The following is a 24546-nucleotide window of genomic DNA, read 5'->3' as shown; positions in this document are numbered from 1 at the left end:
CTATAACCCTACAGGATAAGCCGTTAACAATAACCGATGGGTGGATATATATTAAATATGCAGTAGTATGTATAGGATATTTAAATTAGTAACTAAATCTGTCAACTATTCATGAGGGTACCCAGTTCCTTAAAAATTGTGTGTCAGTATCTGATTAAACAAGTTACCTTTAACAACCATAGACAGTATAAAGATGGACGGAAGAGCTCCTCAAAAGTGAAGCAAAAGCAAGTAGAGCTCCCCCTGGTGTCTGGCTGCAGTACAGGTCACAAGCTCAACCTCCTACATGTTAGTGGATGGGACTTTTTCAAGGATGGTTTCTGTCGTTTAAGGTAGTTAATATAACGTTGCTGCACGTCCAAGTTTCAGTTGTTTGGATAAGTTTCGTTTTAGTTAGTTATTTGACTAGGCCAGGTATCTGATGTCTTCATGTTGGTTGGTAGCGATATTTCTTTGTTTGGTTAGCTGCTGAGCGGGCCATACAAGCCTGCAGCATTGGGTTAGCTTATATTTCACAAGGTTTGAACTGTGTGCTGCTCTGTGGGCCATACAAGCCAGCAGCATTTGGTTAGCTTATATTTCACAAGGGTTGAATTATCCTCTCCTCCTCTGTGGGCCTACAAGCCAGCAGCATTTAATTAGTTCATTTAGATTGTAGGTTAATCGTCATATCTCATGACCGTAGGTTTGTTAGGGTTTCTCAGTTGGACAGGGCCTCTAAATGTGTTTTGCCTGGGATCTTGGCACAAGGGATTGTAACATCTAATCCAGTGTGTTAATGAATGACGCTATAGAAACACAATGTGATATAAAGTAGAGCCCGACCGATAAAGGATTTTGAAGGCCGATACCGATACAAATATTTGTTGGTTTTAAAAACCGATATTCCGATATATCGCCGATATTTTTTTTTTTCAGAAACGCGCAACAAAACATTAACAGATTTCCCTTACATTAGCTATTTGTAGTTATTTATGAGTTTTAACTAAAATAATATGATAATGCATCCCTTTACCTGCACTTTTTAAATTCTTTCCATCAAGCTACATCAAACCATTTTCAATCATCAGTTGCTGCCTGCCTTCTAAAACCTACTATTTAGCGATCTAAATCCATTATGTGACTCGTTAATGCTGCGGCTGAACGACAGTCTGCAACGCACACTTGGTGTCACTGGATTTCACACACGTGTAAAAGAAAAGCTGCACAAGCTACGTTTGATACTTTTTCTCTATGTCTAAATGTTCACTCCTCGCAAGTCTAAATTACATTTTACAATGCAGGGACTGTAACTAGGGATATGCTAGTTATAAATACAGTAATTATTACAGTACTTTATTTAGGCAGAATAAGTTCGTTGTGGTTTCCAAGCTCATTAATGTTAACGTTAGCGGTCTTCCACTGATAGTGGCATTAGCTAGCTTTGTGTTTAGCTAGTCTATGATGAGCCATAATTTAGCAATGGATAACGTCATACTGCAAATTGTAAAACATACATTTTCAATATAACAGGCCAAGGAGAGATGATACGTCTCATTGCTATAACTGTCACGCTATTAAAGAAATACTTCAGTCACATTGTCAAAAGTTAAAAGGACAGTCAGTCAACTACACTGTAACAACGTAACGTAATTAGCTAATTCCGCTTCGCTCTCGGCTTATTTAACAGCAGCAAAACTGGACATGATAGTCAAGAATTTTGTCATGCTTATTTGAGTTAAGAGAACTGATGGGGATGTTCTTTTAATTGTTATTCAAGCAATGTATGTCTCGTGACCAACTCACCATGAACACACTTCACCGATGATCTTACTCGCGGATAATTGGTTCTCTCTGTGCCGACTCTGGCTGGATCAGCACGAGTTATACACGAGTGTTGCCAACAGGGACGGTGTAGAGTGCCCTCTGGTGGACAAACTAAACTATACAACGCCAACACTCATGACATGGTTGAAGTGTGTTTCGTTTTTATTTTATTTTTGAAATATTAATTTATCGGCCATTATAAATGCCGATACCGATAGTTTTGAAAATGCCTAATATCGGCCGATAATATCGGCCGGCCGATATATCGGTCGGGCTCTAATATAAAGGTGACTACCAGTTGCAATGCGAAGTTCAGTGAATAATCAAACATTTCTTTGTAACTTGTAGGAGGTAGAGCAGAGCGTAGTATTAATTAGACTTCAAAGTCGCAAGATAGTTCCACTCGTATCCCCGGGAAAATAGCATCCGTTTGGCCAGTACAAGGAAGTGGGGAGGCATTGTCCATATTTATATACAGTCTATGTTGACAATGTAAGAAAGAAGTAGTCTGTCTTTGTTTAAATGGTTTATTGTGTATTTGATGTGACATATCACAAAATAAAATGACAAGCATTGATCTGTTAAATGCAGTGGTTGATTAATGTTTGACGCATTATAACTACACCGTAGACTTTCTCTCTGTCTCTTGTCTTTCCCACAGAGGATCTCTCCCTCCTCCAGTCTCGCCAGTAGCAACACCTCCCCCTGCTCCACACTGCAGCAACCAGCTGGCGGGGAGGGCAACAATAACAACATGCACGCTTCCTCCAACCACGCCTCTGTCACCTCCCCCACCTCGACCCTGGAGAGCAGAGACAGCGGAATCATAGGTGAGACACTGTCGATGCAGTGACCTCAAACCCCCCCCCCCCCCCCCCCCCCCCTTTAAATCACTAAATCGTTAACATTTCACGTCCTCCCCCCTCCTCCCTCCTCCCTCTTTCTTTCTAGCCACGTTAACGAGCTATTCTGCCGACTCAGCCGTAGAGAGGGACGACAGCTCCTCCAAGTACCCCGGCGACTGTTACCGTGGCAGCAGCCTCAACTTGTGGCAGCAGGGGGGCCGGCCTGTGGTGGCCTCCACCTCGTCTTCTTCTATGGTGGCGACGGGGAATGCTAACGAAGGCTTCATGTACAGGATGGAGGAGAACATGACTGCCTCCACTTACAGCCTCAACAAGCTCCACCCCGGCCGATGCTCTGGCCCCGCCCATTCGTCCGGCTCCACCCACTCCATTCCGCTCTACCTCATGCCTCGCCCCAACTCTGTAGCTGGTAAGATGGCAGATGGATGTGGTGTGGATGTAAATTTCAACATTTATCATGACAGAACCACAGTATAAATATGATCAGAACCCTAAAATAACTTTTAAAACCATTATTTTTCAACTGATTATACTTTTACTACACGTTCACAATGGTTTCTTCACTGCTCAGTCCGTAGTGCTGTGATGTTACCAACAAATCGTCCAACCAGATCATTTAAAATTCATATTATGATACAGTCAGCCAAGGAAAATAATACTACCTGCCACCACGCATCCTTGTGACACCGCAGCAACACAATTGCCATGACTTGTAAGGCAATCATTCGCTTTTTTTGGCGAAGGAGTGGAACATGTGTCAAACAGCCTCTGTGTGAGCGTAAGATTTATAGACAGGATTCTTTAAGGAGTTTGTCTCTCCTTCTTAATGTCTCTGGTGTGTGCATGTACTGTTTGTATGTGAGCCAATCTTGCAGTTTGCTCCCACACATGCTTTCCTGTTAGGAAGGAAATGCATCACTCTTTCCCAACTTGACTGGTGAGCTCCCTAGTGATAGTCAGCAAATCACGAAAATGATGTGTTCACTCTGGACTTATTCACATTACCACATTCACAGTAGCATCGTATGAGGCATATCTTGACTTTCATAAACTGTAAATGCACCGCCGCAGATTCTTCCATCTCTGTCTTGCCAATCTGTTTTATACCAAGGTTTATACAACATTTATATTATGCAAATACATTTTAACGTAGTCATCTCATTTTCTGAAACCAAACCTATTTCCTTGATGAAACAAATTCTCACAAAGCTGCATTAATCAGTATATTATACTACTTTGAAATAACGTAAGTATGATGTAGAAACACTTTTTTGTAGTTAAAAGTAGCTTTTTACCATCATCATACTAGCTTAGTTTATTTTTTTTTTTCGCTTCTTACCATCTTGCTACCAGATGCAACCAGACGTAACACTAGTTTAGTGAACAGATTGGAACATTAAGCAGCTATGACAACTTAGGCAGGTGACGGTGTCATCCTGAAAAGTGATGACAATAAAATAAATTATGCTGCTGATAAAACAAATTACACTATTTGTCTATTGGTCTGTGATGTAAATGTAATTTCAGTATGATTCCAGTCATTTCGATCGTTTTTATCGTCAAAATCGCTGAATTTACGTATTTCCTGTGTAAATACAGGGACAGAGGCGAGGCAGCAGCGAGCTGAGCCTCACCTCGAATTGCGCCATGTCTCTCAAACTGGGTTAGGCTCGTGTCCTTGGCACTTGCCTGTGGCTAACTCTTTGTATGTCACCAATATAATGGTTGTACAAGCTATTTATCATATGTCCTAATTTTTCACAGCCTAGTTAATGTATTTCATGTACGCGTGTAACACATTTAGTCTTGATCTGACATTAAACCACACTGAAAAAGCACAAGATGAGGCAGCCAGTACTTCTACGTCATGGAAGAGGGCGCTAGTGAGCCACGGGTTCATGCTGTCGCTCTTCTTTTACGCTGAGTCAACTGTACGGCCACGGCCCATTTATTTTCTCTTTGTGTGAAACCAAAAAATGGAAGATTGTATAGCTAAGCTTAAAACATTCTCAAAACTAGACCTTAAGTCTAGACAGGAAGTGGTAAATGATGGAAGATATCAGAATATAAAGATTTAACAACTCAATATTACTATTGGCTCTATAATATATATTTGATTTTCACACTTTTATACTCCTTTGGCCAAATAACTGATTATATGCTCATTTGAGATATGAAACATAACCAGTTATTGTGGAAGCAGCCAGTTGCATGGCAAATTTCAGTTATTCCATTGGTTTCGTAATTGTAAATACGTGCCTCACCAGCCACAAACCTCATCGCACGTCACTGTGATGACTAATACTTGATAACAATGTTACGTATCTGTGTTAGCTAACAAGTTTGCCCACGTTGAAGGCAAAATAAACGATTTTTCCTATTCTGTGTTCTGCCTAAATTTAAATAAACAGAAATCCTTGTGGACTTAAAGGGAGATGGGAAGACTGATGTTGCCTGTATGATAATTACAGAATCACAACATGGTTAGCCTAGCATAGCATTCAGGCTAGAAGCAGGGTCAAATGGTCAAAATAAGATAAGCCCATCCAAATAACATCTGTAAAGGTCACCTATTGATACTTGTTTCCACTTTGTTTAATCCGCACAAAAGCAGAAATGTAAAAACAAGGCGATGCTGTATGTCTGCGGTTTGTATTGTGTCGACACACAAAACCGCCAGAGTCAGAGCTATGGCAACATGTTCACGTCTCATCCTCCCTTTCCTCTTTTCTTTCTCTGCGTTTCAAAAGCCCCATAAGCACTTTGGGAAAGGAAGGAAGTGACATGTGTGTCATTTTTCTCAAACACACACACAAAAACGCACAGGATACAAGGCATCGCCAGCGCTCATGTTCTCTGCTGTTTTAGTGAATCGTAGCTGGACTGATTGGATCAAACTTCTTTTTTGGTAGGTTTATGTTTGCTTTTGTCTGGAGTCCAGGCAACTTTAAGGTTTTCGACAGCTGTTGGCACTTTTTTGGCTTTCAACGCCGCTTTAAAGCACCCACAGCGGCACTCGAGACACAGCACTGCTCGGACAATGTCCTACAAAGCATGCCTGTTCTTGAATTCAAAAATCCATATGAATTATGTGGGTCTTCACTCAAGCTGGAACAGATCTATCCGGGTTTTCTGGGTTTTATCTGTGGTTTTGTCCAGATGTTAGCATGTGTTATTTGTTTATACAGTGCTTCGTTCTTTGTGGATTTATTTGTTATGGCTCACATTCTTGAGCACTCAAGTCAGACACAAAACACTATTGAATTCACAAGTTGTATTGTTATCTACCATTCAGGAACATTATTTAAGGAGTCTTGACTTGAGGCGTGAGGTTGCAGGAAGTCATAGACACAGAACATCCTGAAATGCAAAGAAAATATATAGTATAATGTGTGAAGTTGTGAGCTTTCCCCAGTGCTTTTGTTATTGTTGTACAGAGCCTGGCTAGCTATTTATCGCCGTTTCAAGAATGTATGCTAAGCTAAGCTAACCGAGCAGGTATGAGAATGGTGAAGAGCTTTTCTTCAAACACATGGCAAGAAGAAGGTGAATATCTGAGCATTATTCAAGACACTAGTCAATAATAAACATTTAGCCTAGCTTAGCATAAAGTCTTGAAACGGGGTACAAGTTAACATTTTGTATAAACATTAATCATATTTTCTTCATGCTGACATATTGTTCTAAATAATTCAATACCCACAAGCCTTCGTCACTTTTGTTTGAGAAAAGCTAGTTTGAACTTTCAAAGCGGCAGGAAATTCGAAATATTCGAAATGCAATTGTTTTCTAAAGCAATTAGTCATATTTTGCATTGATGGTTTAGTTAACCAACTCAGAGTTAGTCAACTCTGCTTTCTAAAGTCTATGCAGGAAATTAACTTTCTTTTTATATTCTCTTTCTCTCTAGCCACTAGTTCAGCCCACCTTGAAGATCTAGCCTATCTCGATGAGCAGCAGAGACACATCCCTGCGAGGACGTCCCTCAGGATGCCCAGACAAAACTCTGGGAGTCGTAGTCAACAGGACCACAGAGGTAAACACTCCCACACGTTACCCCTCAAACAAACCGAAATAGTTATTTTGAAAATTCCAATACTCCTTCCCTCTCCTCCTGCAGTCCGCTTCACTCCCTCTCTCAACCTGAAGCCCCTCCACTTTGAAGTCCCCGGCCTTTCGTCTGATTGGCTGTTCACTGGGAGGGAATGGCTCTTCCAAGAAGTGGACAACTGTCTCCGCAGTGACGACCCAGCGACCGGTCGGGGTGTGGTGATTGTTGGCAACATGGGTTTCGGCAAAACGGCCATCATCGCCCGTCTGGTGGCGCTCAGTTGTCATGGAAATCGCATGTGGCCAACCACTGCTGGCAATGAGGTCCTACCCAAACGTAAGTAGGGAGGGAGTGGAAATGGGGAAATTCAATCCCTTAGTTTACACAGCAATGTGTACACTTTGAGCAGTGAGCTGCCACTTCTGCAGCACCCAGGATCTTAGCCTGTAGCCTATACGATGGTGTATGTCCATGCTGCCTCTCACATGCTAAGCGAGTGCTCTACCATTTGGGCTCTTCATCACATTACAATTGTATCTCATTTTGTTCCCTTGAATGTTCTGTCCACGTCTTTTACTAAGCCCAATAAACAAAGACAAAGATCTATAGTTACCTCTGAAAGTTCTGTTGTGTTGTCTGTTAAATTGAATGGGTGAAAATGGCATAAATTCCTTCAGCCTACCCTTTCTTAAGGCGTCTTGTTCTGATAATCTTTGAGCCATGTCTAGAACTTGACTGGAGTCCGCCCATAGCAAATTTAACTAATTGGACAGAGTGGAAAAGTCACAAGTCTGTGTGCATATGGTTCCATGAAGTCCAAGGAACTCTCTGTGGACATGCCATAAAATTGTGGCAAGGCGTAATTAAGTCTGGAACCACCAAGATTTATTCTCGGGCTGAGTGACGTTAGAAGTTAGAAGGGCCTTGATCAGGGAGGTGATCAAGAACCCAGCGTTCGGCCTAATAGAGCTTCAGAAGTCCTCTGCAGGCATGGGAGAATCTGCCAGAAGGACGTTAATTGCAGCAGCACTTCATCAATCAGGCATTTGTGAGAGAACTGTTAGGTGGAAGCCGCTCTTGAGTAAAATGCGTTACAGCCAATTTAAAGTGCTTTTAAGGGACTCTGAGATGACAAGCACAAGGATACTCTGGTCTGAGGAAACAAAACTTGAGCTCTTTGGGCAAAAGTTGTGTCTGGAGAAATCCTGGAACTACTCATCCCCCACAGCAAAGCATGGTAGTGGCAGGATCATACTATGGTTTTGCTTCTCAGTGGCAGGGACAGGGAGAATAGATAAATGCCGGGAAATTTTCAGTTTCAACATGACAATGACCTGAAGGCAAATAATGGAACATCCCTCAGGAGTATTAGTTATCTGTCCCTCTGCAGCCAGGCCAAAACCCAAACTAAACCCCTGTCTCCCCTGGTCTGTGGAGAAACCCGAGAATGGCAGTTCTTTAACCCGTCCTTCAAAATTTGATAGAGCTCAAGATTGTTTGTAAGGGAAAATTTGAAAAACTGGCCAAATCCAGCTCTGTAAACCCCATAGAGACATACTCTAAAAGACCCAAAGCTGTAATTGCTGCCAAATGAGCTTGAACAAAGTACTAAATAAATGATTTCATTTATTTATGTCATATCATTTTGGGTTAGGGAGTGTAGACTGATGAATAGAAAGGGCTAGCTAGGGTATCCCAAATGTCAAATTTGTCAATTAAAGATTTAACCTACAAAACAATAAATGTCAAAAAGGGGTCTAAATATGTTTAGGAGCATATGTGAGCCTTCTGTTACTATTATATGGTGACTGTCCATTCTCAGTGATTCAGGATGAGTCAGACAATAGACGTGTGGAAGAATATTACATTCCAGACCCAGAAACAAAAAGACCTTATAGGGGTTTGATGGTGAATTGTTGGCAATAGTCCATTTCACATGCTTTTTCTAAAGAACTCCCAGTGAGTAATTCCAGCCGTGAACACAAGCTCATTCATTAGAAGAAACAGCCGAAAAGAACTCCACCACAATCTCAGCCAGGAACATCCTGATGAATGTACGTAGTTAAGAGTGTCTTTACTGTCGTTCCAGATGTAGAGCCTGTTTCTTTCTCCCACGATTCCCTGGGGAGAGGAGGAGGAGGAGGAAGAGAGGAAGGAGGAGGAGGAAGCTGTCCAGGCACTCCAGAGATGAGGAGGAGACAAGAGGAGGCACTGAGGAGGCTCGCGGGACAGGTAGCATCCATAAATCACTTAATGTGCATCTGCTATGCCACAAATGACTTAGAATTGCACTTTTTCTACTTTACATTGAAGTGCAGTCAATTTCAGAAAGAAGTATTGAACATTTAACTACGCTATATTAATTAAGAGTTAACACTTGGGCCATTGCACAGTAAATATCTTCAGTCCCCTACTAGTCCCCCAATAAAACCTTATTTCACTTTATTAAACTAGTAAAGTCCGAACTGAAAAAATATACCATTTAGCACAATAAAGACCAACCGTTGTGGAACTTGGGAAAGGTATAACATAGGTGGCAAATATGAACATATAAAGGTAAAATTGAAATATAGTAAAACTATATACAAATATTTCTCTTCAAAACAAATGTATGTGCAAAATTATATAGAAAGCTACAGCAGTGATCAACTGTAATCAACTTAATATTTCAACAAACTCTGTCTTTTCCCACGGATGCCTTCCAGTTTGGCGACTTTGCCGCCTTCCCCCCAATCCACATCAGACTTCTCTGGTATATTCATCACGTAGAGTAGTATCAGCATATGTTTTTGTATCATATCTCCGGTTTTACATGGTCAATCAAACATCAAACAAAAAGCAGGGAGATTGTTTTAAAACTGCACTTTTGATTGAAGTTGACAGCTGCGCTCCAGGTGACCTAGTTATGCCGTCGTGGCGCTTTGAGCACGCCAGCCAGCGTGATCATAGACTGGCAAAGGTTAAACTGTTATTCAGAAATTACAACAAACGGTTACCGCAGCCAAAATCAAGCACGACACAAAGTCATGTCACCTGCAGAAGTTCTCAGATGACACTGCAATTGTGGGGTGTATCAGGGATGGACAGGAGCATGAGTATAAGAATCTGGTGGACAACTTCGTCTCATGGTGCGTAGCGAACCATCTTCTGATCAATACAGCTGAAACCAAGGAGATGGTAGTGGATTTCCCGCAGCCCGTAACCATCAACAGGGAGCGTGTAGAGGTGGTTCAGACCTATAAGTATCTGGGTCTCCATCTGGATCACAAACTGGATTGGTCGACTAGCATAGACTCAGTATACAAAAAAGGTCAGAGCCGTCTCTAGTTCCTCAGGAGGCTAAGGTCATTTAATGTGTGCTGGATATGTTCTACCAGACTATCGTTGCCAGAGACAGCACTAAGAAGAAGGGCACCTTGTGGCTGGACAAACTTATATAGAAGGCGGGTTCTTTGGTAAGGGCAGAGCTGGAGTCCCTGACATTGGTGGCAGAGGCAAGGTCCTTGGGCAGGATCCAGTCCATCATGAACAATGTCCACCACCCTCTACATGACAGAGAAGCTCGTTCCGTGACGTCCGGACAGCTTGAGGAGGTTGTTTGTCCCTCAGACCAACTTTGCCCCTTAAAAGGCGAAAGACATTTATCACTGACTACTAAAATGTCTTTCCTACAGTAAACACAAACAGGAACACATGACCATAACTGCCATAGGATTGACCGACCATGAGTTTCAAAGCCAGAGGAACTGCAACAGTTATTACACAAGTGTGTCCATTTCCATTCGGAAGAGGTGATTGCTGACCCAAACTGTCATTTTGTAGTTGCTTGTCGACGATGGCATCTATGTAGATTACTGGTATAACTGTGTCCTGACCATGCAGCTGTTCCTCGTACTCTGGAGCTGCCTAGTTACCCTCGGCCCAACCGAAAATGCTTAGGGTACACTTAACTCCCTTCTTCTGGTGGTGAAACAGTTTACCTCTACATGCGGAAATAAATCTTCTCCTCAAAGCTAATTACAAGGTTGTTCAGCCTAGTGGGAAACTCTTAAAGTTTACTTCCATGAGCAGATAATTGGTTAGTGCTCATGAAGAAGCGAGAAATTCTGAGCTAAAAAGCTTCTCTCGCTCGGTTGCAGGAAAACAACATAAATACTCTCTCTCCAGATGCCCATCTGTCTTTAATGAGAGACTCAGGTCGCAAACTACACAGCCTCCTTTCCATCAAGGGAGCCGTACATACATTTGAGTATGAAAACCAGTCACGGTAGCTCTGAATGAGAATAAGCCAGTTTGACTCAGCAAATCTGCCTCTAATTTAATTACAGTAATCCATTATTCAGCCTGTAAATTGATGACAGGCCACAAAGAAGTCAACAATTCTTTTAAAGAGTATTGTGCTGAGCTTTGCAAATAAGAATGTGGCTTTGACATCTCACAAAAGTTTTATAAGATCCAAGCAGCCGATTGATTACAAGCTGTAGTCTTGTCCCAGACTTTCTTGACGAGGGTTAGGGTTAGGGTTATCCATGTGTGTATATTCATGCCTTCATCCGTAGTCGCTTATTAGAAGATTTAACGTTTTTAGTGTTCTGTACTAAAGTTGCTGCTAGAGTCTTGACCTTTCTACAGACAAAAATATCTTCTTCCTGTCGGTCTTTTGCAGGTAGTCTCATATCACTTCTGTCAGGCCGACAACTGCCACACCTGTCTCGTTCCGGAGTTCGTGCACAACATGGTGGCGATGCTGAGCGAAGCCCCTCAGCTGGCGGCCTATCGGGAGCTGCTGCACCGGTCGCCACAGCTGCAGAGCATGCTCAGCCTCCGCTCCTGCATCCAGGATCCGAGCGCCGCCCTTCAGAAAGGAATACTAGAACCACTAGACGCTCTCTACAGAGGTACATGCAGATGATACTGCACTCGGCGTCCTTGTGTAAAGTCCGGAACAGTGCTTAACCTGTGATGAACCACATTGTTTGTTGTTTTTTTTTCCAGAGAGGAAGTTGCATGTGGAGGGGGCAGGGCTTATTGTCCTGATTGATGGCCTAAACGAGGCAGAGTTCCACCGGCCGGACTACGGAGACACGCTGACCTCCTTCCTGTCCCGAAATGTCCAGAAATTTCCTTCCTGGTTGAAGGTCATTACCACTGTCAGGACCAGTCAGCAGGTACACACTCCACAAACTCCACAGACAAGCAATATACTGCAAAGATGACACAAAGACTGGAAGAAACGTCACATATTTTAACGTGAGTTGCAAGTTAAGGTCCAGATAAGCTGCAATAAATAGCAAAAAGCACATCATCAACTAACAAGACCACATTCCCAACTTCGTTGAAGCTGGTTTATGATGCTACCAGAGTTTAATCTAACATTATCGCCTCTTTCATGCTCTTGAATGTGGGAAACTCAGGCAGCTCTGGCCAACATTTCCAGAGTAAGTGTACATTTGTCAAACATATCAGTTAGTCCTCATCCCAAAAGCTCCTTTCTCTTGCACCTTTGATGCATCCATAGTACCAACAAGTATGTAAGTCAGGAGTCATTCAAATTTGCGTCTTGCATGTTTAAGACTCGTCCCACATGGAGGTCGGCAAGAAACCACAACTTTTGCAAAATCCTGAAGCTAACTGCGAACTGCTTTGTCTTCCTCCGTCCTTCCTCAACCTGTGATGATCCATATTTGTCAATTCAAAGTCAGGATTCAGTGTCTGAACTCACATAATGGGTTTCTCCGTCCCTTTTTTTCAATCAGGACATCACTCATTCTCTACCCTTTCACCGGATCTCTCTGGACAGGATGGAGGAGAACAGCGCCATAGACCAGGACCTGCAGGTAACGTTCACATGGAAACATTTTATTCTGTCTTGTCTTTTTTTTGTCCGTACATCTTTACTCTCTATATTCTATATTCTCAGGGTTACCTGATGCAGCGTATCCACAGCAGTGCAGAGATCCAGAGCAACGTGTCGCTGAGCAATGGCCGCCTGGACAACACAGCACTGGCCAAGCTGATCAGCCACCTGAAGAGCCTGAGCAGAGGCTCGTACCTCTACTTAAAACTGACCCTGGACCTGATCGAGGGAGGCTACCTTGTCCTGAAGAGCTCCAGCTTCAAGGTGGGGAGGGGGGAGGGGGCGGAGGGAGATCAGACAGATTGGGGCGGTGCAAAGGTAAAATGCTTTAACTTGTGTTTGTGCAGGTGGTTCCTGTGAGCCTAGCAGAGGTTTACTTGCTGCAGCTGAACATGCGGTTCCCCACCCAGTCGTCTTTTCAGAGAGTTCTGCCTCTGCTCAATGTTACCGTGGCATCGCTGCACCCTCTGACAGATCAGCAGGTACACTTTAGCATGACTTATATTTGTAATATGAGCTTATTTTACCCCACGGAGTCGCTGACTTAATATGTAATTTTTCCTGTTTTCAACTCGTCCTCCAGCTGTTTGAGGTGGTGAACGCAGGCGCTCTGACTGGAGGAACACTGCAGTGGGCGGAGTTTTCGCAGCGTCTCGAGCAGCTCTCCTCCTTCCTGCTGTGCCGAAGTGACGGCAGCCGGATGCTGAACCACGCCTCCTTCAGGGAGTGGCTGGTGTGGAGGGAGGAGGGGCAGGATGACCGCTTCCTCTGCGACCCCAGGTACGATGACAGGCAGCAGTGACGGAAAGAGTGACTAAAGCGGAAGAGAAAGAGAAAAAGAGAGAGAAAGTTTTACCGATCCGTGTGTCTGTTTGTGTCCAGGAGTGGCCACACTCTTCTGGCCTTCTGGCTCTGCAGACAAGAGGGGAAGCTGAACCGACAGCACACGCTGGAGCTGGGACATCACATCCTGAAGGCTCACATCTACAAGGTTAGCTCATAAGCCAAGTCTAAAAGTGGCCCAGTATAGACAGGTTTCTTAGCAACACACATGCTAACACTTGGGACAGAGAACTGGATTTCGCCATTTAGCATTTATTCAATTGGCCACAACATTATGACCACTGACAGGAGACGTAAATAACATTGACCATCTTGTGACAATTCAGTGTTCTGCTGGGAAACTTTTGGACCTGGCATTCATTCATGTGGATGTTCCTTAGACATGTAGCACCCACCTAGACCAGACCAGACCAGGCACCCCCACCCCATAGCAATGACACTGATTGATGGCCTGACACAGACACACACACAAACACGCTTTAGGAACAACTAGAAACTTGAGTGCCACAAACAAATACTCCAAGCATTGCCCATTGTGTTGCCTGATATCCTTGCGTCTATTTTCATCCTCCAGGGTCTGAGTAAGAAGCTTGGGGTCTCGTCCTCAGTTCTGCAGGGGCTGTGGCTGTCGTACAGCACGGGGAGCCTGAGCCCAGTTCTCTCGTCGCTGCGCAACCTCTACACCCCCAATATCAAGGTAACGCGCATGTATACATACACATGCACGCACATATTCACTAAAACAGCGGTGCTGTAACTTGGCTCTCCACCCGCGCAGGTGAGCAGATTGCTGATCATGGGCGGGGCTGACGTGGATTCCCGTAGCGACGTCCTCAACAACGCTCCCTTGCTGTGCGTGCACGCTCACCTGGGCCACACAGACGCTGTGGCGCTGCTGCTCGACCACGGAGCGCAGGTAAAAATATTTTCACGGAATCACAGTGTGGAGTTTTTAAACGTGAGACAGAGTGAACCAAAGTTGTGTCGCATTTCCAGGTGGATGCACAGTCACAGGATGGTTTGACTGCGCTCGGATTCGCTGCTGCAGCTGGTCATCTAGACATCGTCACCATGCTGAGTCTGCATAGAGCCAAGGTAGAGGTCTGCCTGTCTATCTTCCTGCAAGATTGTTTTACTCAAACTGTGTAATTTTTGTGTACTGGTGGTAAATAACGACTAGGACACATAGATTGCACAAATCAAAACCAGTATGGCTCATTTTTCCACAAACAAGATTGTAAATTTAGCTCCAAACTACATTTGTGATCTACGTACATCTTAAAAATTCAAACTATAATAATAGATAATATTAAAAAGCAGATGCACAAGTTTGGAAACCTATATTTTCTTCCTTGATTAGCTATCTGACACGGGCAAATTGGCTTGTTAGTCAAATCGTGGGATGAATCGTGTTGATGCTGCAGACACAGCTTCTAAGTATCTGTCCTCCCTTTCAGGTGGGTCACGTGGACAACTCAGGTCGGTGTGTGCTGGTTCACGCCGCCCAGCGGGGCCAACTCGAGGTGCTGCGCTTCCTGCTGAAGCGTGCAGAATGGAGCTGCACTGCCTGCTGCGGCCAGAGGGGGGCGAGCCGGAGCCAGGCGGTGCAGCAGGCTCTGATCGCAGCAGCCTGCACGGGCCACACAGAGGTTAACAGCCCCTATATATATATATATATATATATATATGTATATATATGAACGGCATGCCATAATATATATGTGTGTGTATATATATATATATATATACACACATATATATATATATATAATTTCACTGAATCATGAAAATATATTTCCAATATTTGTTTGTGTGCTTATAATGAACGCACATGTTCGCGTAGGTGGTGTCATACCTGCTGGATCTTCCGGAGGAAGATGAGGAAGAGGAGGAGAGACCTGAGATCAACACTTATGACAGTCTGTGGGGAGAGACAGGTACCACACGAAAACACAAGGGGGACATTTTTGGATTTTGGCAGGGAGACCTGAAGATTTGTTTTGTCGTCTATTGTTTGCTCCAAAATAATCCGCTCAGTCTAGCAGCTGGAAGTGTGTAGGAGGAAATGCATTGCCACCGAGCAGATCAGTCACAGTTGATGTTGTTGCTCTGTAGTTGCCTCCCTGGGGAGGCGCACATCAGACGGCTTACAGTGCTGGGTGTGCAGCGTAGATTCGACACAGATGTATAAATTAAGCTAAATTTAACACCATGTTCAAAGAGAACAGTAACTTGCTGGAGATGTGTTTCTGTGAGTAAAGATCAAAACACGAAAAAATAGAGCAGAGCTAATTCTGCTGTGCAGGTTTAATCCAAAATCCAGTTTTGTGAAAAAATATATCATTAAGAGGAAACATTGGAAAGAAAACTTTACAGACTGGATACCCCCCAGAGAGACATCTGCCGTTCGGATCAGGTCCAGGAGCTGCCTCGGTCAGCGCTTGACACCGCAGATGGTGGCACAATTTGTCAGATTGTTCTAAAGGGCATCTTTGTGAACCCAAATCTTGCTTAGTTCCTCAGTTTATTAATGCAATGCTTATTTAGCTAGCTCACTGTCACCTCTTAGGCTTCAGTCATGGCACGACCACTCTTTTGCTACACATTACTGACATCTAGTGGACAAATATTCACTTCACCTTGTTCATAACATACCTGTACTATAGCCCATAAATATTGGACAGTTTGACGTTTTTAATTCTTCAGGCCATGTCCTTCAGCCTGTTCAGTTAGAAATAAAGCAATTGGTACTATTTTAAAAGGGCAAAGTTTCTTTAAGTTTTAATTTCAGTAGGCTTTCTTAATGTAGAAAGAACTGTGTGGGATATATACTTTCTTTTAGCACATTGTACCCAAAGTTTAGGGCTTTAAAAGTAATTTAACACCTACACTATATGTCAAACACAGTCTTACTGTTAAATTCTTTGCAATGACTGACTTGGAATATCTTTGGCCAGTCAAAGATATTCCTCCACGTCAATGCTCATAGTTAGTGAAAATGGCAACTGAAAACTCAGAGCCACGTTGACGCGAAGACTTTATTTAACTTTTGAACCCGTGTTAGAGGAACTACATTTCCTACTAGATTATTTTTATGTCTGTATTGTGACTCTATTCAAATAGCGAGGTACTATGACAAACAGTGGTATATTAGCTTAATGAAGCTAAGCTAAGCTAGTGTTGGTAGCTTATTGCTGATTGGAGCTGGTCACTTTCAGAAAGCCTGTCTTCTTATTTCCACTTGTCTCGCCCTCTGTCTGTCTCTCTGTCAGCTCTAACGGCAGCAGCAGGACGCGGCAGGCTGTCCGTCTGCAGGCTGCTGTTGGATCAGGGGGCAGCTGTTGATCGAGGCAACAGGCAGGGCGTCGCTCCGCTCTTCAGCGCTGTGAGACGGGGACACTGGCAGGTACAAGGCAAAACACACACAAACACAGAGTAAACATAGCTCGGATTGTTGTAGTCTCCTGACCTGACAACGTCTCTCTGGGTCAGGTGGTGGAGTTGTTACTGAACCACGGGGTGGAGGTGAACATGGTCGACCAGCAGGGTCGAACTGCTCTGATGACGGCAGCCTCCGAGGGACATAAGAGCACCGCGCAGCTGTTGCTGGATCACGGTAACAACCCACAACAGTCCTTCGTCCGTCCTGTCCGTTCTTATGAACGCCCGGATGAAATATCTTCACATATGGGCCAAAAGTTTTCAATGTCTTTAAATAGCTTCTTATTTGCATCATGAATTACTAATTCACACTCTGTAATCATTTTAATTCTTTGACCTCTAACCGTGACACTATCTTTGACCCTAATGTGTACTGAGGTGAACCTCTCTCTGCTTCCAGGAGCATCTCTCGACCAGTGTGACAGGGAAGGGTTAACAGCTCTGAGCTGGGCCTGTCTGAAAGGCCAGCTCCAGTTAGTCAGAGAGCTGGTGGAGAGAGGGGCAACCACAACTCACGCTGACCGCAGTGGACGGACACCTCTGGATCTGGCTGCCTTCTGCGGTGACCCCGAAGTGGTGCGTAAAACAGATGCAGTTGCACCCTGACAAGACAATAATACAAACAATACAGTACAAGGTTGATCTTATTTGCGTCCGTCTGTGCGTTAGGTGCAATACCTGGTGGATCACGGTGCGTCGGTGGAGAACGTGGATTGCAGCGGGATGCGTCCTCTCGACAGAGCAGTTGGCTGCAGAAACACCTCGGCGGTCATCGCTCTCCTCAAAAAGGGAGCCAAAATAGGTAGAAACATGCAAGAAAGGTCCCTAGCCAGAATGTGGTTGGGGAATGTCCCTCTCAAAACAAAGCCAAACCAGTGTTTGTCCTGACCAAATTCCTTTCTCTTTTAGAATGTAATCCATGATCTGATTGCAGACTTTTCTAGATACAGTCTGTGAAGGTTCGCGGTCATCCAGGATGTAGTATATATTGAAAAAACAAGCAGAAACAAGGGCAACTGGACATGTAGGGGTTGATCCAAGTAGCTTCTTCAGTTCTAAAACTCTGAAACACGTGTCTCTAGAATCTGTTAACAATCAACATCGTACCTGTAGCTGGAGGAAACTGTTTTGATCCTTTTTTCCTTCTGGAGTTGATTCATAGAACCTTAGTTACATTAGTAACTACCATTTATCCGTCTCATTCATTACGGTTGCTTTCCTCTTCAACTCTAGTAAACAATTATTACTTGTTGAGGTGAAAAGTATTGCTACCAATCTTTAACTACAGCTTACAGCTTGGGATGATGTGAATGTCATTAGTTTTGCGAAGATGTGGTCACGGCCTGGATAAAAAGTCTTGCACTCTCCAACGTCAGTAGAATTTATTGTCTGAAGATGATGAATGTTTGTACAAAAATTAGTCATATCTAATCTCTATCTGTCTCTCGGCTCTCAGAATACGATTGTTTATTTAAGTTCCCATTAGCTCCACTGTTACTCTTACAGGTATTGTTCCTCTCCCTGGTGCACCCAGAGCAAAAAATACATCCTTATCGTTAACATTCATACTCACATCAAGACTGGGTCTTTCCAGACGGATGACTCACAGACGCAAACAGTCCAACAGGATCGACCATATCCATTAACTTGTGTGCATTTGTGTTCAGGACCAGCAACCTGGGCCATGGCGACCTCTAAACCTGATATCTTGATGGTTCTGCTTAGTAAAGTGATCCAAGAGGGAGACAGACTGTACAAGGTAACACATGCAGGCACAGGCAAAATTTACCAACTACAAATTTACACACTTTGATTTGTTACTGCAAGGCTTGTTTGTGTGTGTGTTTCTAGCAAAGTAAACTGAGGGAAGCTGCTCACTCCTATCAGTCAGCTCTCCAGAAGTTTCCAGGAGACGAGCTGAAGACATTCAGACAGCTGAGAGTGTGTGTGCTCCTCAACCTGTCTCGCTGCCATCGAAAGATGAATGTGAGTCTCTTGAGCGCACATGTTGGAACCCATGACGTGCTTTCGCCAAGAATCCTTCTGCGGTGACCCCTGTCGTCAGTCTTGACGTACCACCATAATTTGTTTTTTCTTTGCAGGACTTCAGCCTTGCGGAGGAGTTTGCTACTAAGGCTCTGGAGCTAAAATCCAAATCCTACGAAGCCTTTTACGCCCGAGCACGAGCTAAACGCGGCCTCAGGTAACCATGGTTTCATTACAACCAGTAGATAAATGGAACAAATTGACAAACGACAAATGTGCCATATGTGTAAGTCAGGGTGCCCTGTCTCAGTTTCCAGCTGATGCCACAGTACAAGGGCTTGTCAGACAAGAGGCTGTGTACTGTTAGGGAAGTTTTTCCATTTCACATTTATGTCAACGAGTAGGTAGAAATTAATAGATAATTTCCGGTGTAGGTTATCAAACTACCAGTTAGCCGGATTTCTGCACTAACTAGTAATACACCATAGCATTCACTAAATGAAAGGCTAGGCTAAGTGCTTGCAAGTCAACAATCTATGTCCTTGACAATCACAATTCATACGATTCTTTTAAGAAACTCCACTTTTAAATCCTCTGAAAATGCCATCTCTGTCTTGTGCTATTGCTCTCTCCTTACTCAGACACTTCCATGCAGCCCTGGAGGATCTGAACGAGGCCAGCCGTCTGTGCCCATCCAACCGGGAGATCCAGCGGCTGCTTTCTCGGGTCAAAGAAGAGTGTCGGCAGGCTGCTCAGCAGCAGGATTCTCCTCCCTCGTCTCATCATGTCTATCAACAAAATGTGGCCATGTCCATCAACGAGGCACGGTGCAAAGAATCAGATTGTCTGCAGGTGCCAAACAGGGACGGGCTCACTGAAGAAGAAGAGGAGGACGATGAGAGGGAAGATGAAGGGAGGACCAGGCAAGGAGACTCCTCCTTTCGTCCTCTGCCTGCCGTTCAAAGCCTTGACACTCGCTGCCACTCAGGGGTGCCATCACCTTCTTCCCTCTCCCCCACCCACATGTATCATCACCTATCCAGTCCCACCCACTCAACGTCCCTCTCTTCGCCCAGTCACTCTTCACACCCTCACCCTGCCTCCTCCTATCACCATTTCAGCCCTCCTCCCTCCCCAGTGCAGCATCACCAGCGAGCTGGCCCAATGTCTGAAAGTATGCCGGCATTGTCAGGAAGTCTCCACTACCATCCACAGTCATCCCTCCACCACTCAGAACAGAACCAGGGAGTGCAGCAGCTCCACCATATGGCAAGTCAGAGGTCCTTCCAGAAGCAGAACCCTGCCCAAAGCCAGTGGCTACAACCAGCCAAGGTGCAGGTTGTTAGATCCAGTCAGCCCAGTTCCTCAGCCCAGTCCAGCATGGTTTTAGGAAGTTCTGCTTACCCCCATTTTGCTCATCTGCCCCAAGAGCTGGCAGAGCTGGGGGAAAGCTTCTGCCCAAGTTCCGTTGATGTCAGGCCAAGCCAACGTGTCCAGCCTGGTCTAAGCTCTGGAGCTTCATATGCGCTAGATGATGGTGATGTTGACCTGGTTTGCCTGGGAAGACAGACATCTTCTTATGGGATAGGAGCAGGAGCAGACAGGGCGGGGGTAAGTCGGTTTGGCCAGTCCCATCAGTTCAGCCGCAACCAATCTAAAGCCGCATACTACCCCGTAGAAGTTACAGAGGCAACAATGGGGACTCCTGATAGGTTTCAATCAGCACAAGATTATCAGTACCACCACCAGGGTGGGTTTCGACGCCCGCTTAGTGCCCACCCAGCCTCCTCCGCTGTTAATCCCCCTAGGTCTCTCATCCACTCCCAGAGTGTAAGCGTCCGTTTCTCTACCAGCAGTGGCAGCCTCGCTAGCGGGCAGCCAGCTAATCACGGGCCGGGCTTCAGGACCTCAGCCTCTGCCCAACACATGGATCTACCTTCAGATCTGGCCTCTGTAGGGGGCGTTACCGGTTACCATGACGATCTCTTTCTGACATCCTCTCCCCAGTCAGACGTATCCATGGCGGGAGGTGGGACTTATCCAGGAGAGGCCGGGCGCTCATCGCGGAACACTCCGTTCATGGGCATAATCGACAAGACAGCAAGAGTTTACCAGCCGTATCAGCAACAAGTTCCTTCAAGTTCAGCATCCTGCCTCAGCCCCTCTCGCTCCTGGGCCGTGTCTTCAGTGGACACAGTCGTCACCTCGCCCAGCAAAAACCCCACCAGTCAGGGAGGCTTCGCACCACCTCAGCCGTCGTCCATTGCCTACTACAACCGCAGCAACAACAATGCCCACAACGGTCACCTCCTTCACGACAACCAACTAGACTTCTACGAGGTGGCGCCAAGCAACAGTTGTCACGGCGAAGGCTCGGTAAAGGTTGCCAGTCAGAATCCCTCCTACCTGGATGTGAAGGTGGCCCGAACGCTGCCGGTGATCCATAGCTGCTCTGACAGACCGACTGAGAGACGGACAGGTCCCACCTCTCCTGTCAAACCAAAAAGACCCTTTGTGGAATCAAACGTGTAAAGGCAACCCAAGAATATCAACAAAAAGTGGTAAAAATGAAAGTCACAGCACTTGCGTACTCCAAAATATGCCTGAAACTAACTAGTTCCAACAAAGTAGAGTTCCAAAAATGTCTAGTTCCTTTGTGGTTCAGAAAAAACAAGAGAACGTCTTGTTCAAATTAGGTTTAGAGCACTTATTTTTACTTGGTTGTACTTATTCCAATGTACGCAAAAAGAAAAAAGAGAGCTTGAGAAAAGACCTGGTCAGTCGCAGATAGAGGTGTTTGTTGTGTCTTCGTATTGTATGGCAAGCACTTAAGTTAAAGAATAATGACTCTTATTATGCAGAAGATGTTTAACATGTAAGTTCAGCATGGAACGAATAGCTCGCTAAAGGTCGGGTCTGTTCAGTTAACCAGCCAGAGACAAAGAAAAGACGCAATGACGAGGGGAAGGAGGGAAAAACAAAGGGAACAACTTGACTGCTTTTGGCGTTGCAAAGCACAAAGTCGAAGTGGAGGATTGGGGGAAATCCAAAATAAATATACAAGAAAATGTTCATCGTTGGCTTTAGGTATAGTTAAAATGGTGACATTTGCTATTAACTTTGCCTGCTGCCCATGCCTTTAATGAAGTTTTTTTTTTTTTATTTCAAGTTTGAAGCGCTTAAATTATACAATGACTGGAAATGAATGGATGGATCCAAGCTCGAAAAACTGGTGCCAGTCCGACGCTGGCCAGTGACCCAAACCCAAGCCATAGTGAGGGAAACTAAGACAATGCTATCATGGACTTGCTGTACATAAAACAAAAAAAAAAGGTCATATTTATCTTTTTTAAGTTATGTCTGTATTAAACTGTATAAATATTGATTATTTTTTTCTTTAAACTGTATTTTTCATTTTCATTTTGGGTGGGTTTCACTCAGAAGACAGAAACTGAAACTGTAGAACTCAGTTTTCTGTTAACGTCTGTCTGTGCTTGGGTACACTGGCATGAGTTCTGTAAAAATGCCTTTTTTTGACATTTTTTTTAAATTTTCCTTTTCAGCTTCGTAGAATTTTTTTTTTCTATGAACGCTTTTTGTATTATATAATCCTAATGGTCCCAATTTATGCAAACCACAAGGCTCCCAACTGATATACCAGGGCTAGTCATACTTATTGCAATGGAAATATACAACTCATTGCCTCTTTGAGTTAGCCATTGCCTTCTCCTTTGTAATGCAGCAAAAATTGACTGTTCGCCGATGCCCTCCTCTCAGCCTTAGCTACTGTAGGCATGGAATCGTTGGATATATCCAAGTGGTGAAATGGTGTGCATTAAATTACATCAAGACAACAATCTGGCTTTAAAAACTTTGGATTATAGTGTATTTTGTCTTGTTCTTCCAAAGTTAAGAGCGTCAGGAATAGCTTGATTTAAGTTTTCATCCATTTTAACTTAAGCTTCAGTCACTAGCATGTCTGGCTAACTACCTACAGCAGGAAACAAACGTTACTTCCAAGGACATGAAGCTTATCATTAACCAAGTACGTTAGTTTACGAGTTACATTTTAAAAACCAGTTCAAGCCAGTCTTGGATGCTATTAAAATCTTTGCTGTCTTTATTTGTAGTTTACGGTTCCGCAGCCCTAGTCAAATCCATTAGCAAAGATGGCATAAACTTTATCATCATTTTTAAGGGAAAATGCATAGTGTGAAAATATAAAAATATTAGCTTATTAGAGCTTAAGCTAAAGAGACAAAATGCTCTAAAATTACATTTTCCCAATCGTATTTTAAATAGTAAGGCTAACAAGCTAACTACAGTGCGATACAAGAGCAGTGCTGTTTCTTTGACTGTGATTCAAATTGCGGAAGATACTTCCGCTTTTAAACTTGCTATTTTGAGTTTATACGTGCATTTACAGCATTACATTTTAAAAAATTTCAAGTGAGGATTTCAGCCAGATCGTTTAGCTCAAACTAGCTTGACTGGCTACTCAACTTACTAAAGCTGATAAATTGTGCTAGCATTAGCTGTCATATCCAGCAAAAAAAGCAATTTACAACTATTTTTTTCTACATTTGTGTAAAATTAAGGACCAGTTATTTAACGGATTAGCTACCATTTCAAGAGGTAAATCATTACAAGGGGAAGGGGTTAGCTAGTAGTTTATTCTGAGGCTAAATTTCCACCCAACGGATGGTATGCAGAAGGAAAGACTTTCATTTTTGTAAGATGTATTTTATGCACATGACTGCCTGTTTTTGTATGTTTCTTCTTTGTATGTTTTCCCATGAATCAGCATCTTGTTTCAGAGTTTCTGGTGCTGATATGATCTCTGAACTCTCTGTTACGGTACAGTCTTTCCGCACACTGCCCTTGTTTCTTGCTGCTCAGGATACGCAGTAATACCCACTTTCACAGTGCGGCTGTGTGAACTGGAAAGTAATTCCTGCCAGTCTGAATGCAACAATACGTTATTAGCAAGGCGGCTAGATGTTGAAGACAAGTTAAAAATTACTGATGTGATAAAGGGATCAAGTTGCCATTTTGTATCAGTGTTTCTTTAAATGTTTCAAGAGCTGGATGACAGACGGGTAGTCTGTACATGTGGGATTTTAGCCGTCAACCTACTTGGAGCGCCGACTTTTAAACATTTGTTCAGAATTTGTTTTGAAGCAGCTCAGACATGAAATCACTGATTACATTTCTGAGAGGAATAAAGCTGATTGAAACACAGACCTAGCTAGAAGTCTCTCTTTCTCTCTCTCCTTTCCCTTTTTTAGCTAAGGACAGTCTACATTACTCAACATTATTTGAGCTTTTTACAATTCTTTCAATGGACCAAAGCTGTTTCATGGACTGGTGTGGAATATTCCTAGCCTGGACGACAGAACAACATCCCCACCTACAAACTTTTTGTAGAAGAAAGTTGGTCTGCTGGGGACTGATTATGCTCCGTCAAATCTCTTGGGTGGGCTTTATGCGGTGACCGCAACGTGGTCGACTTTGTTTGCGAGAAAATTGAAAGCCGGCTTCTTATCTGTAATTGGAGGAAACTGTTTCAAACAGACCCTTGTCATGCAAGTTTCAGATGAGCAACTCCCATAGATGTTGCCCACCAGGCTATTAGAACAGAAGAAGCTACTTGGATGAGTGACAAAATGCTTTAGCTAACATGAATTGTTGCCAAA

The 24546-nt window shown here is 43.8% G+C and overlaps 1 protein-coding gene across 1 annotated transcript in view; it reads left to right on the top strand.

Moving 5' to 3' along the window:
- tanc2a (tetratricopeptide repeat, ankyrin repeat and coiled-coil containing 2a) overlaps positions 1-24543 on the top strand; it is a 30240-nt gene extending 5697 nt beyond the window's left edge. The window contains exons 3-27 of the mRNA XM_084571304.1: positions 2468-2636; positions 2758-3081; positions 6583-6708; positions 6793-7059; positions 8813-8955; positions 11390-11621; positions 11719-11891; positions 12480-12560; positions 12644-12844; positions 12928-13062; positions 13164-13360; positions 13463-13571; positions 13998-14120; positions 14202-14339; positions 14420-14518; positions 14881-15072; positions 15267-15360; positions 16696-16829; positions 16916-17039; positions 17265-17440; positions 17534-17666; positions 18532-18623; positions 18716-18850; positions 18967-19067; positions 19492-24543. Of these exons, the coding sequence (XP_084427430.1) occupies positions 2468-2636; positions 2758-3081; positions 6583-6708; positions 6793-7059; positions 8813-8955; positions 11390-11621; positions 11719-11891; positions 12480-12560; positions 12644-12844; positions 12928-13062; positions 13164-13360; positions 13463-13571; positions 13998-14120; positions 14202-14339; positions 14420-14518; positions 14881-15072; positions 15267-15360; positions 16696-16829; positions 16916-17039; positions 17265-17440; positions 17534-17666; positions 18532-18623; positions 18716-18850; positions 18967-19067; positions 19492-21382 (5589 nt within the window). The 3' untranslated portion in view covers positions 21383-24543. The remainder of the gene's footprint in view (positions 1-2467; positions 2637-2757; positions 3082-6582; positions 6709-6792; positions 7060-8812; positions 8956-11389; positions 11622-11718; positions 11892-12479; positions 12561-12643; positions 12845-12927; positions 13063-13163; positions 13361-13462; positions 13572-13997; positions 14121-14201; positions 14340-14419; positions 14519-14880; positions 15073-15266; positions 15361-16695; positions 16830-16915; positions 17040-17264; positions 17441-17533; positions 17667-18531; positions 18624-18715; positions 18851-18966; positions 19068-19491) is intronic.
- The last annotated feature ends 3 nt before the right edge of the window (positions 24544-24546 follow it).

The sequence above is a fragment of the Chelon labrosus genome (genome assembly GCF_963514085.1).
Source record: "Chelon labrosus genome assembly, chromosome: 21".
NCBI classification, from domain to species: domain Eukaryota; kingdom Metazoa; phylum Chordata; class Actinopteri; order Mugiliformes; family Mugilidae; genus Chelon; species Chelon labrosus.
This window is presented reverse-complemented; position numbering and strand designations above follow the sequence as displayed.